At 41.9% G+C, this 13,364-nt stretch overlaps 2 protein-coding genes across 6 annotated transcripts in view; both read left to right on the forward strand.

Annotated features, from left to right (window-relative positions):
• Window positions 1–67: 67 nt before the first annotated feature.
• On the forward strand, window positions 68–5,282 carry arhgap19 (Rho GTPase activating protein 19). Its single transcript, XM_029127760.2, has 11 exons — window positions 68–163; window positions 423–676; window positions 797–877; window positions 1,383–1,592; window positions 1,728–1,954; window positions 2,050–2,136; window positions 3,050–3,115; window positions 3,347–3,541; window positions 3,622–3,717; window positions 3,865–3,970; window positions 4,272–5,282. Exons 1-10 carry the CDS (start codon window positions 117–119, stop codon window positions 3,952–3,954), a joined length of 1,353 nt encoding a protein of 450 aa, XP_028983593.1. The 5' UTR covers window positions 68–116; the 3' UTR covers window positions 3,955–3,970; window positions 4,272–5,282.
• A 3,370-nt stretch (window positions 5,283–8,652) lies between these two features.
• Window positions 8,653–13,364, forward strand: part of LOC114842054 (slit homolog 1 protein-like) — a 66,597-nt gene continuing 61,885 nt past the window's right edge. For 2 of the 5 annotated variants that reach the window (XM_029127527.3, XM_029127528.3), the window contains exon 1: window positions 8,655–9,314. In XM_029127527.3, the coding sequence (XP_028983360.1) occupies window positions 9,106–9,314 (209 nt within the window). In that variant the 5' untranslated portion in view covers window positions 8,655–9,105. Of the gene's footprint in view, window positions 9,315–13,364 lie in introns of all 5 variants that reach the window. The other 3 variants (XM_029127525.3, XM_029127526.3, XM_029127529.3) reach the window with 2 other exon arrangements.

The raw sequence follows: 13,364 nt of genomic DNA on the forward strand, positions 1-13,364 counted from the left end.
TGCCTCCTCCCTTTTCCTACATGAAAAATACCGCCGCTCCGTACTGACAGGTATTTCAGCCAATCACAGCGTTTTGGGAGGGGCTAAGCTGAAACAGCGGAAAATTCAAAACGAACATGGCGGCTGAAAACGATTCCCCAAATAAATTTAAACAAGGAAGAAGGTACCAACAGATTCAGTGTGTTGACGTATTTCTATTTCTGATGACTTTTCGTACATATCATTTAGTTGTGTGTGTTCGATCCTGTGACTTGTTTTGGCACATACTGTTAGCCAGCGTAACGTAAAGTAGCAAACATATTTTCTTAACGTTAGCTGGCGTTGACTAACGCTATGTAGTAAATAATTTATTTAGCTTCCATATTTAGTCAACTGGAACATTTTATTTTCGTAAAACACACGATAAACCTTTTTTTTAACAGGATGACACAATGCAGTGTGTTTGTAAGCAAGGAAAAGCCCGATACAAGCCAGCCTGTGATCTTCAACCCAGACTTCTTCGTGGAGCGGCTGAAACACGAGCATCCTCAGACCTTCACTGACTTGGTACTCAGCAACATCACTCGGCTAATTGACCTTCCAGGGGATGAGTTCGCCCAGCTCACCGGAGAGTCCGAGCCTAGGCTGCCTTCCTCTTCTGGCTTTCTACGGTCCTTCAACTTCCTCAAACGGAAAGGTTGGGGCTCATAATGGTGCTTTAACGGTTTAACTGTTGTGCTTCCTTCATATAGTAGCTAACAATACATATTGTTTGATGGACTAAACTTCACACACAAACTCTCATACTTCCTTTCAGAAAAAGGAGTGGTGTTTGGTGCACCGTTAACTGAAGAAGGAATAGCACAGATCTATCAACTTATTGAATTCCTGAGTAAAAGTGAGTATTCCTTTTTAAATATGTGTACATGCTGCTGAGTGGTGTGGCTGACATTAAGAGGGAAGGAAAAAGCATATATAAGTACTCTATATATCTTCTATTATTTGCAGATAAATTGTATTAGTCATTTGAAGATCTCTTGTTCTCATCTAGTCAAATACTTAATCACCATGCTTATAAGAAATTGTGTTAACCGCTTATACTGTAACCTGTTTTTACTTGTTCTTTTACTTCGCTGGAGCATGAGGTCATGGTCTAATTCTAGACAGCAATGATGTCATTCACTGAAAGTGGACACTGAGCGCAAACGCTTGGATTCAATAATTTATCTAAAAGCACTTTGCTTCTCCTGTCTCCCCCTTCTATTTCGTTCACTCCATCTCTCTCTACCGCTGCTTCTTTGTCTCGTTGTCTTTCCTTCGCTCTGTGTCTACCCACCTACACACCCCCGTCTTTGTCTCTTCTGATTGGTTCCTTCCCCCCTATCGTGTTTATCAAATCTCAGACCTTCATGTAGAGGGGCTTTTCCGTGTGCCAGGCCATAGCCTACGGCAGGCAGCCCTGAGGGAGATGCTGAACACAGGGGAAGAAATAGATCTAGAGACAGGCGACTTCCACCCCAATGATGCTGCAACGTTGCTCAAAACCTACCTGGGAGAGCTGCCAGAGCCACTGCTAACACACAGACACTATCACGCTCACTTGAAAATTGGAGGTATTGTTTTACTCTCAGACTTGCCCAGGCACAGGCATGCCCTGAGATAAAATTAGAGCTAAAGCAATATAAAGTCAAGAAAACTAGTAACCCTCTTATTCTTTGGTTAATCATTAAATTATCTGCTGCTTCCAGAGCTGATGTGCTTTGACGATAAGGGGAATAAGACCACTATGCCTGACAAGGAACGCCAAACTGAGTCATATCAGCTGCTTTTCATGCTGCTTCCTGCAGCCAATCGCAGCCTGTTGAAGCTACTGCTGAATTTGCTGTACCACACTGCCCGCAATCAACACGTCAACAAAATGTCAGCAATGAATCTAGCCACAATGTTTGCTCCACACATCATCTGGCCCAAGAATGTAGGGTTCATTTTATTTTACTTTCATCCCTACTGTGTATGTATGCATGAAGTTAGTGACTGCAACAGCCTACTCTTGGTATCTTCATGTTGCAGGTGATGGCAAGTGATCTTCAGGGAAACCTAGACAAACTGAATAGTGGCATAGCCTTCCTCATCAGGCACTCGCAAAAAATGTTCAAGGTAAGCCACTTGTGTGCATATTACTTAATTGGTAATTATAGTTTGACTTACTATAATTTATCAGTTTGCAAACTTCAATCACTAAATGCGAAGTGTTCCTTTTTATATCTGTAAGCTTTTTTACAAAAATTCAGCAGTATTCTTGATAAGTAGCTTCTAAGCAAGAAACCGCTTTAAGGGGCTTGCCATGTAGCTAATTCATGACATATAGAATATAATGTATGACTATTGTTTTTGAGTGTGAACCAAGTCTTGACGTTGTATCTGCTTCTGGGATAGTTTACCAAAACAGTGAAACAAACGAGTATTTGGTCTCAAAATAAAACGTGACCTGAGGCGTCTTCCTCTGATACGACCCTCAAGATGGCCTAAAAGCTGGCCACACCACCTCAGCACGAAACAAAACCAAACATTGTATACTATTACTTCTACAGCATAACATTGTAGTAGTAATGGTTTATCTAGTATTTTATAATTTCATTTTTTGAATTTATTGAAGTGTTGTTGTTGCCTAGGATACAAGAAAAGCAAATAATATATAGTAGGGACTACTTGTTGTTTTGCTGTTCCTGTAATCAAATACCTTTTAGCTCCTCATGTCAAATTTTTCTATTCCTCAGCACTTTGTCTCTATAACACACACACACACACACACACACACACACACACACACACACACACACACACACACACACACACACACACACACACACACACACACACACACACACACACACTCTCTTTCTGCTGGACATTAGCGCATTAGTGGTTTTAATACTCTGACTATCATGTTGACTTAAAAGAAGGTTCATGAATTCTGCAAGCAATTACTCCTTAATCTTTGACAGGCTAAGTAAATTCTACTCAGTAATCTTTTAACAGAAAATGTAATATACTTTGTACTTTCATCAAGGCGCCAGTCTATGTCAAAGAATATGCACGCTTATACTTCACAGGATCAAGTGCTCTTCAATCAAGGGTGAGTGTTTAGTTGTTTCACATATTTGCACACTTTGAATGGTAATATTGTTAGCCCTGCAGTACATTTATTTCTAAAGCTGTCAAAGTTACCACAAGTTCATTTGATCTTTCAAATGTGTCAATTTTGAGATTCCATATAATGATTTAATTTAAAACCTTTTTATATATTTTGCAGTTTTTGATTTGATATTAGAAATTTAGTGAGACAACTTGTTTCCAACTTTTCCAGGATGACTTGACACTTTGTTCTGGTACCAAAAAAGTGCCTAATGAGCCAATGGGTGCAACAACAACTGCCTGCTCCACTCCCCCGTGTCTGAAGCCATCTGAGACGGAGAGTTACACTGAAACAGCCCTCAGGGAGTTGTATCAGCAGGTGAACAGCATGCCCGAGTCTGCAAAGAAAAAGAAGCTCATCAGACAGGTACTGTGGAGTGACATTATTATAAAGGAAACTAATAAATGCAAGCCCAATCAGTGAAGTTGTTCTGTCTTTGTGCGTAGTTTGAAAAACAGCCTTTTCTCACACCTACATCCGAATCAAGAACACCATTCAACAGGAAACACTGGCGTTCACGCTCTTTAGGTGGAATTATCAAGGTTTGTTCTTCTATGTAATGTACCTTCGACTTCTGCCCTTCACCAGGCTATGCTTAAAAAGAGTGCAGATAGTGTGAGACTAATAGGGCAACTTTAGGGTTGACCTAACCTGTGGATATATAATGTGTTTTTATGCTTCTAAAACAGAGGAAGGTGTTGGGAAGTCAAACACTAGTAGAGAAGGAAAACAGCAAACTGCAGAGTCCACTTTCCAGCAGTTCAAGTGATGCCCAATAAAAAGACCACTGGATATGTGAGTATTGCATTTAAAGCAACCACTTATTATTGAAACCTGTAGAAGTCTTCACAGCCGTTGGGAGACGTACATCAAGTATTTCTGTCAAAGTACACTTAGTAATACTTATTATACTTATAGAAATACTTATTTACTTTGTGAAAGGACAATTATTATAATATATAGTTATTATAATTAATACTTTTTTAAAAGTAATATACATTTATGGAGAAATAGTTAGCAGTGATTGCATGGCTAATACCTGAAAGAATAGAACAAATACCTAATAATTGTTATTCACTGTTTAATTCTCTTTTAGACATTTCAGACAATAATCTTCACAACTAAGGAACCATTATAAGGCTGGTGAAATCAGATGATTATTTTATTAAACTCGAGGTTAGTATGATGGCAAGAAATAAGTGATGATAATAGTGATGATTTACTTAAGCTACCTAACATAAATTAAGAGTGATGGGAGAAATGTTGAAAACCACTTTAATTTAGCTTAGTGCAACTTACTGGTTTTCTTGCCTAGTCTATGAAGTCATGCTTTCTTTTCTCGCGTGTTTTTGTTTTTATACTATATAATTAGTACATAATATACTTTTATGTAAGAATCTATGCTTCATTTCCCCATGCAATTGCTTTTTAATCAATTTGCAAGCCTAAATGTACAATATCTATATATTGTTAGTTATCTGAATGTTCAAATGTTAGATTTGCCTCCGTGTTTAGACACTGTTGAAAATGTGAATTAGAAAGTGATGAATTCACTGATGTGCCTTAAAGTGAATAGATCTTAATCTACTGCATAATTCAAAGTTTATTTAACCTTAAGATGTTTTCTCCTTCTACCATAAAGTCACAATAGCTTTAAAAGTACAAATAGAAGAAGAATCCATTTAAAAATCAGAGACTGAACCTGGAGAGATCCAGACTCATAGACCAGAAGAATAACTTCATATTATATAAAGGCTCAAATTTTGGCTGACTACACTGTGATGCTAAAGAAACTTTACTTTGCTTTACTTATTCTTTTGCAACGTGTACACTTTCTCAGGTCAGTTTTATAGTTTTATGCAATGCTTTTATATTATATCTTTTATATATTTTTAATTTGGTTGTTTACAAAGATGCTTTCTGAAAAGGGTTTAGTCTCTCACTTTATTTAGCGCTGCTTATTTCAGTGGGTATTCTGAAAAGCTGTTACAAGGAAGCTAGAACATGTTAATTCTTGCTTGGTCGTCTTAAATTACAGTGCCAACAGTTTACATTGACGTTACTGTGAAACTATGCAAACCATTGTAATTAAAAGACATCTAGCTGAGTTGTGTATTTGTCCTTTTCTTTGTAATGTAGGAATGCATTATTTGGAGTGTCATTCCTTCGTTGCTAACACGCCTAAACCAATCAATAATGGGGCTTTACATGTACTTCAGTATAATTTGCAATTATATTTTCAGCCACAAGGTGATGCTGTTTATTTGCAAATAAATAATCAATTACAGCAACTAAGAGAAAACGGTTCCTTTCAAAGGTAAACATCTGTTTTGCCTTTTGTGTCTAAACAAACAAAAAAAACAGTCTAAAAGTACAGTTTACTAATGATAAACTTTTAGTAGTCACTGTTCCTCCAGAAAGAAAAGGTAACACATTAAGATGTGATAAAATATATGCTATAATCTCATAATGTAATAAGATTAAACAAGCAGAACACAACCAAAACCTACAGAAATTGTTGCTCTCTGCAGTAAACAATTTGCTCAAATTGGTCATATTTTATGGAGTCGGAGGGTGAGTGGGTGAAGAGTAAGAGGGAAGCCACTTCTCCACAATAAGAGGAATGTCTCAATGTGTTATTATGGTGTCCATGTCAATGCATGTTTGGCATTGTAAGTATATGTTGTAAACATCTGTGAGAATGGGCCTGTTTCTACTCAACTTCTCTAAATACACAACAGACAGCTTCTATGTTAGGAGTTGCATTGTTTTACAGCCAAAAGTCCAGAGTGGTTTTATTTGGCATCTTTTTTCCAGAATGAGTATGTAAAGTAAGTCAGACATACTATTATCAACTTCATATTATCTTGTTTGTGCAAAACCTCAAAAGCATATATGTGGAATGTAGGTAGTTGTTCTTGAATGCGTGCACTTAAATGCCTTGTAGATGGAAGGCTGCATTCTAAATGCTGGACTACAAGGAGCAAGTCTGTAAAACAAAACAAATTCAGTCTGTGTTGGACAGTCTGGTGTTTTTTTTTTAATAATCCGTGTACAGTAGACGCTTCTTGAATTGGAAGAAGATGCTAAATTTAGCTTCTTTCTCTTTTCTTGCTATCTGTCAAGCACTTTTTGTTTTCATTGTGTGATGAGAAACAAGGATTTAACTGATTCGGGAACGAACAGCTGTCCACATCCTCTGCATTAGGCTCTGTTTCATTCTCTCTTTATGTTTAACTTAACTTCTGTACAAACTCTACCAAAGCTTGTACAGCCAAAGTATTTGCTGAACTTTTGAAGTCGATGTTATTCCGCATTAATCATAGATATGTCTCCAATTTAATAAATTGTTGGTGAAGTCCTGTGTTTTGCAAACTCTTCTCTCTCAGACTAATTGTAAATTACTGCCTTGTCCTCCCACGGCTTTGAGAGCTGAGGAATAATTCCTGTTGTGTATTGTGTGTGCATTCCTGACACGGCTCTGTGAGAGCGAAAGAACGTTACCACTACCCCCCATTACCACTAAACACCACCGTCTCCTCTTTAATTAGCCGTCCATTGAAGGAAGATCTACATTGCACTGACACTTTTACTGTGACAAATGGAGTCTTTTTTCCTGAGGTGGGTATTTGTGTGTACACCTGCAAGTCCTCGCAGTTGCATTCAAACTAGTCGAGAGTAAAAGTAAAATCTTCTTGCATCTTTCAGGCCTCTTTCTGTTTTTTTTTTTGGTTTTGATCTGTCAGGTAATGTGAATGGAATCCTTAAGTCCGTGCTGATATTTGTGTTGGGAGGGATCCACCTCACGGCACGGCCATCTGCAGAGCCGCTGGAGACGGCTGAGTGAAGCCAAGCTATAGAGCACTTCACCATCACTATTAAAACCATGTGTAGTAACAAGAAAGAACAAATTAGGAGCTAATGCAATGAAAACAAAGCCTATGAGCTCTTTCATAATAATTCATTTCCAGGTTTCTGTGAATCTCTGCATGTTTATCTAATAAATCATGTTTGATTGATAATGAATCAGTTACCAAATGGCGCTAGACCAAAACAGTCTAAACCAGCAGGTTTACAGTAAGTAAATTAAGTAGAATAGAAAAGTGCAGTGAGAATGAATTATTTCTCTTTCTAAGATGTGTTGGTTAAAAGTAGAGAAGAAGCACTACTTATTTTTTTCTCTTACCTTATTTTAAAGCATCAAAGTTTATTAAAGTGTTAAATTGTGTTGATAACTTGACAACGTGCTGTGGACTGAGCTCTACAGACCTCTGCTGATTTGCAATTCCATGCACTACAAATCAATACGCATTTGGAGAAGCTTCCTGAAAGCTACAATTAGACTGTCAACAGCTGTCAGGCTAATATATCCATTGTTTTTACTAAACGTCAGCTTGTGCAAAATAATATTTATTGAGAATGCCGTTAATGTAAATAACAGTCCGCAGATGCTGCTTATCATTCACTTTTGACAGAGTCCAGTTTACGTCTACTTCAGGAAACACATGATCCTGGCATGAAGCGGAGGACCGGCTGCCAGTTCCTCTCATAAATCCAATGCTGGAGCAGGTATGGTTGCTGTGTAGCTGTTAGTCTTTTGATTAGTATATATTAGGATGTAATCTCTGTTCTTGTGCCCATGCTGTGTTTAAAATATAGTGTTGACTTACTTTTTATGGCTGTGGTTTGCCTTCCCAACAGATCGTGAATATTTGCGTGTGCGTCTGTGCTTTTTCATTCCTGGCTGCTGCTGCTTGTGTGTGTGTGTGTGTGCGTGTGTGCGTGCGCGCGTGCGTGCGCGCGTGCGTGCGTGCGTGCGTGCGTGCGTGCGTGCGTGCGTGCGTGCGTGCGTGCGCGCGCAGGGGCTCATACTCTGCAGTGCCTCTTCCCTCTGCAGTCCTGTCCAAGTGTGTGTGTGGCCACACTTGATCTACATGTTAAGACCCACACTTTCAGATTATTTATTCCTGCTTTTTGCCTCCGAGGACTGAGGTGTTGATTCCTCTCCTCCCCAGTGAATTCTCCTTCGTTACATTCACACACACACACACACACACACACACACACACACACACACACACACACACACACACACACACACACACACACACACACACGCTGTCTCCCCACAGCTTCTCCCTTCAGCAGGGGTTATGCAGTGTCAAGCAGGTTAGACCTCTCTCCAGGGGTTTTGCCAGAGGCAACCTGAGAGAAAAGAAGGAGTGGAGGGAGTAGAAAAACTGTAAGGCAAAGAAATCTGGAGTAGATGTGTATTGTGAAAAGAATCAAGGCAGTGAAAGAGGGATCTCAAGAATGAGCGTGAGTTCAGGCAGGGTTCTGGGGGGTGATGTGTGAGGGGGAGAGGCCTGGGAGAGGAGGGGAGGGGTAGGGGTGGAGTCGGGGGGGGGGCTCTGCTATTTGTAGATCCTTGTGATGGATGACTTGTCTGTGTGTGTGTGTGCGTGCGTGTGTGTGTGTGCGTGTGTGTGTGTGTGTAAGCGAGAGAGCAAGAAAGAGACGGGCTTTTTTTTCCTTTCCCTATTCCCTCTCTCTTCATGCGAGCAGAGCGGAGCGGGACTGAATGAGAGGAGGACCGAGGCGCAGACGTGTGCAGACCACAGCGCAGCAACTCCACAAAGACAAGCGAGAAGAAGAGTTTGCAGGAAAGAGATAAGAGAAAGAAAGCAGCTTTTTTTAAAAAAACATCAGCAAACTGTGGTGGATTTTAAACAAAAAAATAACGGAGGATTTTTGTTTTTCTTGAATAGGACGAAAGTATTTGCATTTCTAATAATATTCTTTTCTGCATTTCTATTCACCACATAAATAAAATTGCACTAGAGGACTTGCGAGCAGAGCAGAACTCCTTCTTTTTGCGGACGGAGAGCACCGGGTTTGTTGAAGAAGACCAGACTACAGAGGTGGTGACTATGCGCATCAGAGGTGGCTGTTCTGGGGCAGGCGTGGACAAGCAGGCTGGGCAGCCACGCTGGATATTAGTGGCCATGCTCTCTGCCCTGCTCATGGGCAAGGGTAGCGCCTGTCCAGCCCTGTGTACCTGCAGCGGCACCACAGTTGACTGCCACGGACTGGGGCTCAGAACCATGCCAAGGAATATCCCCCGCAACACTGAGAGACTGTGAGTACCATCTGTACTCTACCCCCGTGTGTGTGTGTGTGTGTGTGTGTGTGTGTGTGTGTGTGTGTGTGTGTGTGTGTTTGTGTGTTTAATCATGGAACTCCATGACTGTGTCTCTGCCTTCTTGCTTTATTGTAAGTGCACATGACTCAGAGATGCAAAGAGAACAATAGCTCTGCCTGTAAAGCTTTGTGTGTGTCACTCACTCACTCACAGACATTCCAGTCAGGTATAAATAGGCGTGCAGGACTGGAAGGTGCCGGAGCAGATGTGTGCTCACATGTGTCTGCGATTTGCTTACCGGCCAAATACGTGGATTCATCTTGGGCTCCACCTTTTTAATGTGCCTTAAATTTGTAATTTAACATAAAGTTCTGACTTGATTCATAATTGATAAATCCTAAATAGCTGTGAATTAAAACCAGGTCTGTTCTTCTGTTATGTTTGAGAAGGACTCACATGATGGGTGCTGTCAGCGGAGCGCTGCTCCTCTCTTTATCTCCTCTCCCCTCACCCCCTTTTTAACTTTCCTCCACTCAAAGAGTTCCCTCCTCGCGCCCCTGAACCGTCACTCCACGAATTGTTAAATCATGTAGAAAATTAGGCAATTCTGCTACTTAAGTGAGTCTTGCACCGTCTTGTGAGGAGGGAGGATGGGAGACGTGGGGAGATGCCGGTTTGCAGTTTCTCTGTCTTCTCTGACATCGCTCTGAAATATTCATCAGTAAATCAGAAGTGAGGAGTGCGAGGGGAAATAGATTGTTCTATTTCAGCTTTTAGAATATCAGCCCTGAATAAAACATGCGGTGGGAACGCAGGAGAGAAAGCCTGTGTCAGAGGCAGCGTCGACATAGTGGGAGCCGGCTGCATATTTGATGCTTTTCATATTTAATTTCTAAGAACACCTTTTTTCTAGCCGAGCAGCCTGCGTGTTTCCGGGTTGCTAGTGTGCGCACGCTGGTCCGGCGCCGAAGCGGAGAGGAAACGCGCTCATTTTGTGGTTTCCCTTTACATGAATGGCCATTCACGCTGGAAATCCACCCTGCCCGGTGCTCGAAGAGCATTTTTGTGTCAGAAGTTGTTGGTGCATTCACTGGTTATGTGCAGCGGCGGGGGTTTTATCGCCGCGGCATCTTTGGGTGTTGTTGAGCACATTCAGCGTGCTGCATTTTAAACATGATACGCAGAAAGGTCATGTGCAATTTATTCCTGGGTCGCTGCCCTTTTTGTTCCGTGTGCGTGCGGTGGTGGTTCACGCTGTGGTTAGGAGTGGAGGCGATGTGGAGGAAAGGCACAGAGATGCTTTTAAGCATGGGGACTCTGGTGGTTCATCAAGGTGACTGTGTACGTCTGCAAAGCCCTTCATGACTGCTTGATTTTTGTGTATTTAGGATTTAGGTCAGTTAAACTGTCCTAATTCTACTGTCTAAAATCACTGAGTCAAGGAAATTAATTTAAATGACACACAAGTATCATTGTGAACTATACTTGTCCTACTTCTCTAGAAAAAGGAGGTGCACTGAAAAGCAGATCCACGTCCAGAGAGGAAACTAAATCGTTTCAATTTGTCAGGCGGCTTTGCTGTATTGTCCTGTGTATGTCTGTGCTTGTGCTCACACATACAGGACGATGCTTCGGAACAATGTGCATGTCACGAGGGGAGGGGGGGGTGGAGAAAGTGTGTTTGTGGGGCAGGGCGCGTGTGTGCGGGGTGTTAAGACAGACAACAGAATCCCATTTGCACTTGTCAGTGTGCATTTGGATCAGGTCTGACCCCTGGCTCCTCAGACCGAGGCCTGTAATGAGACTGTGAGCTCCACGTGTTAAAGTCACACCCCGCCTCGAACGGGCCACCGGCCGCTCCCTCCCCCCTCGCTCCCCCTGCACATCCGTCCTCTCGCTCCAGCTCATCTCGCTCGTCTTCAGGCCTCCTCTCAACGCCGCATGGACCTTGGAAAATACCACCTTAACACGAGAATCGCACTGATATCGGATGACACTGAGGGAGACGTCTGTAAGGCTGATTAAAGCAGGTCTCCACTGACAGTGAATGTTAGTTTAGCTATTATGCAGACAGGTATTGACCGAACCTATTGCCTTGTTCTGCTTTGTCCCTGCTGCTTAGATTAAGTGTGTGTCTCATCTGTGAATGAGATGATTTGCTGAAGGGGTGGAGCTGTGTGTGTGTGTGTGTGTGTGTGTGTGTGTGTGTGTGTGTGTGTGTGTGTGTGTGTGTGTGTGTGTGTGTGTGTGTGTGTGTGTGTGTGTGTGTGTGTGTGTGTGTGTGTGTGTGTGTGTGTGCCTTCATCTAATTGCATAAAACCAATGAATTGATGGATTTTCTGTGCCAAGAAAATACCCTGTACTGTGATTTGGGAGTGTGCTGGAGCTCCTCCAGACTAGAGGAGGTGGAAGCTGCATACCATATGTGTGTTTGTGTCTTGCCTGTCTTCACTTGTGTTTGTGTTCATAAATTTGGGCATGTGCCTCCATATGTGCATGCGCAAGCCACTAGTAAGTAATTTTAGATGATAAAAACACATGAGGGTTAAAGGTGGTTGAAGATCAGGGACACCCTCGCTTTGATTAGTGTGTTTCTGTATTTGGTTTGTGCGTGTGTGCGTGTGTGTGCGCGCGTGTACGTGTGTGTGTGCTCGTGTGTGCGCGTGCCAGCGAATGCCTGTGGTGCTTTTGGCACCAGCACATAGCTGGTACAACTGACAGCTCACCGGCCACCTGATCCATAATTTACCCTGACAAGACCGAACATAGTCTGCCCACTAGCTGCCAACTGTGGCTATATGACTAAAGGTGAAGGCGCGAGGTGAAAAACAAAGCGAGACAAAGAAGCGGGGTGGAGACGGGAGCAGGATGAAAGGAGACTTCAAGGTGAGGTGGGCACAGCGAGCGAGGTGGTTCTCACTGATGAGTGGAGTTAAGAGACTTGTAACTCAACCACAAAGCTAATGGATGAATAAACAAGACCACGTTATTTATTACAAAGGGCTCAATAGGTCTGCCCCCAAGGCAGCCTGACTTTCATTTAGGTCTAATATATCCATCCTCATAGCTGGGAACCCCTTGAGGACTGATAATGCCTGGAATGAGGATCATTCACAGAATGTTTATGCTCCGCTCAGTGTAGGATTGTGAAATTACAGGCCTGGGACTCGGCCGGTTCAATTTACTGCCTGCACAACACAGCTGTGGTCTTTTCAGTTGTACTGAATAATGAGGTGGACGCCAGCTCCTTCTCTCTCTAGTTGTCTTCTGTTTATTATGGGAGTGGTTTTTTTGGTCTGTGTCGACCTGCTTGATTAGTTGTCACGTTTTATATGTTGGAAAGAAAGAAAAGAGGTGTTTATAAGATGGTAATTGTGGCAGTTTGCTCCGATATCTCCTAAATGTGATGGTTTTAATTAAAACTAAAGTGCAGTGCTGAAGATAAACAAAACACAATAAAAGTCATTTGTTAAGTAGCCAAGAGCAAATGGTGAAATCAAAAGTTCGGATCAGCTTCGTGCATCATTTTATTTTTTATGCAGACACAGTCAGTGTCGCGACCTTTGCGGCGGAGCGATGACACTGTGATGTCTAAACTGTTCTCCTGATGAGCACAGTTGCTTTATGGACGTGTGTGATTGCACTCAGGAGAGCTCAGAAATGACCCTGCTAATGAGATCTGCACATGTGTCAGAGGGAGCCTTCCAAGACCCGTTTCTGCAGCTCTTACAGTGAAAATATTGCCGTGGAGGAGGTGTGTGTTTGTGCGCACCTGTGTGTAACGAAACATGCATAATGCATATTTTCAGGCTAGTGAAGACACTTTTGATATGGTGCAAGTTTGGGAGGTGGAGGTTGGTAGGACACAAAGACTAGCAAGTCATGTTTAACTATTAGAATATAATGAAACCAATCAAAAGTTAATCATAGTCAAATAAACTAACTCAATAATTGTTCTACATATTTTAATTAAAACATTTGCTATTAGTCTGAGCATAAAGGCTAAACTGTAGAAGTGGAGGAATGCTGCTGTCCGTGTACTTAGTT

The sequence above is a fragment of the Betta splendens genome, chromosome 15 (assembly GCF_900634795.4).
Source record: "Betta splendens chromosome 15, fBetSpl5.4, whole genome shotgun sequence".
Classification (NCBI taxonomy): Eukaryota; Metazoa; Chordata; class Actinopteri; order Anabantiformes; family Osphronemidae; genus Betta; species Betta splendens.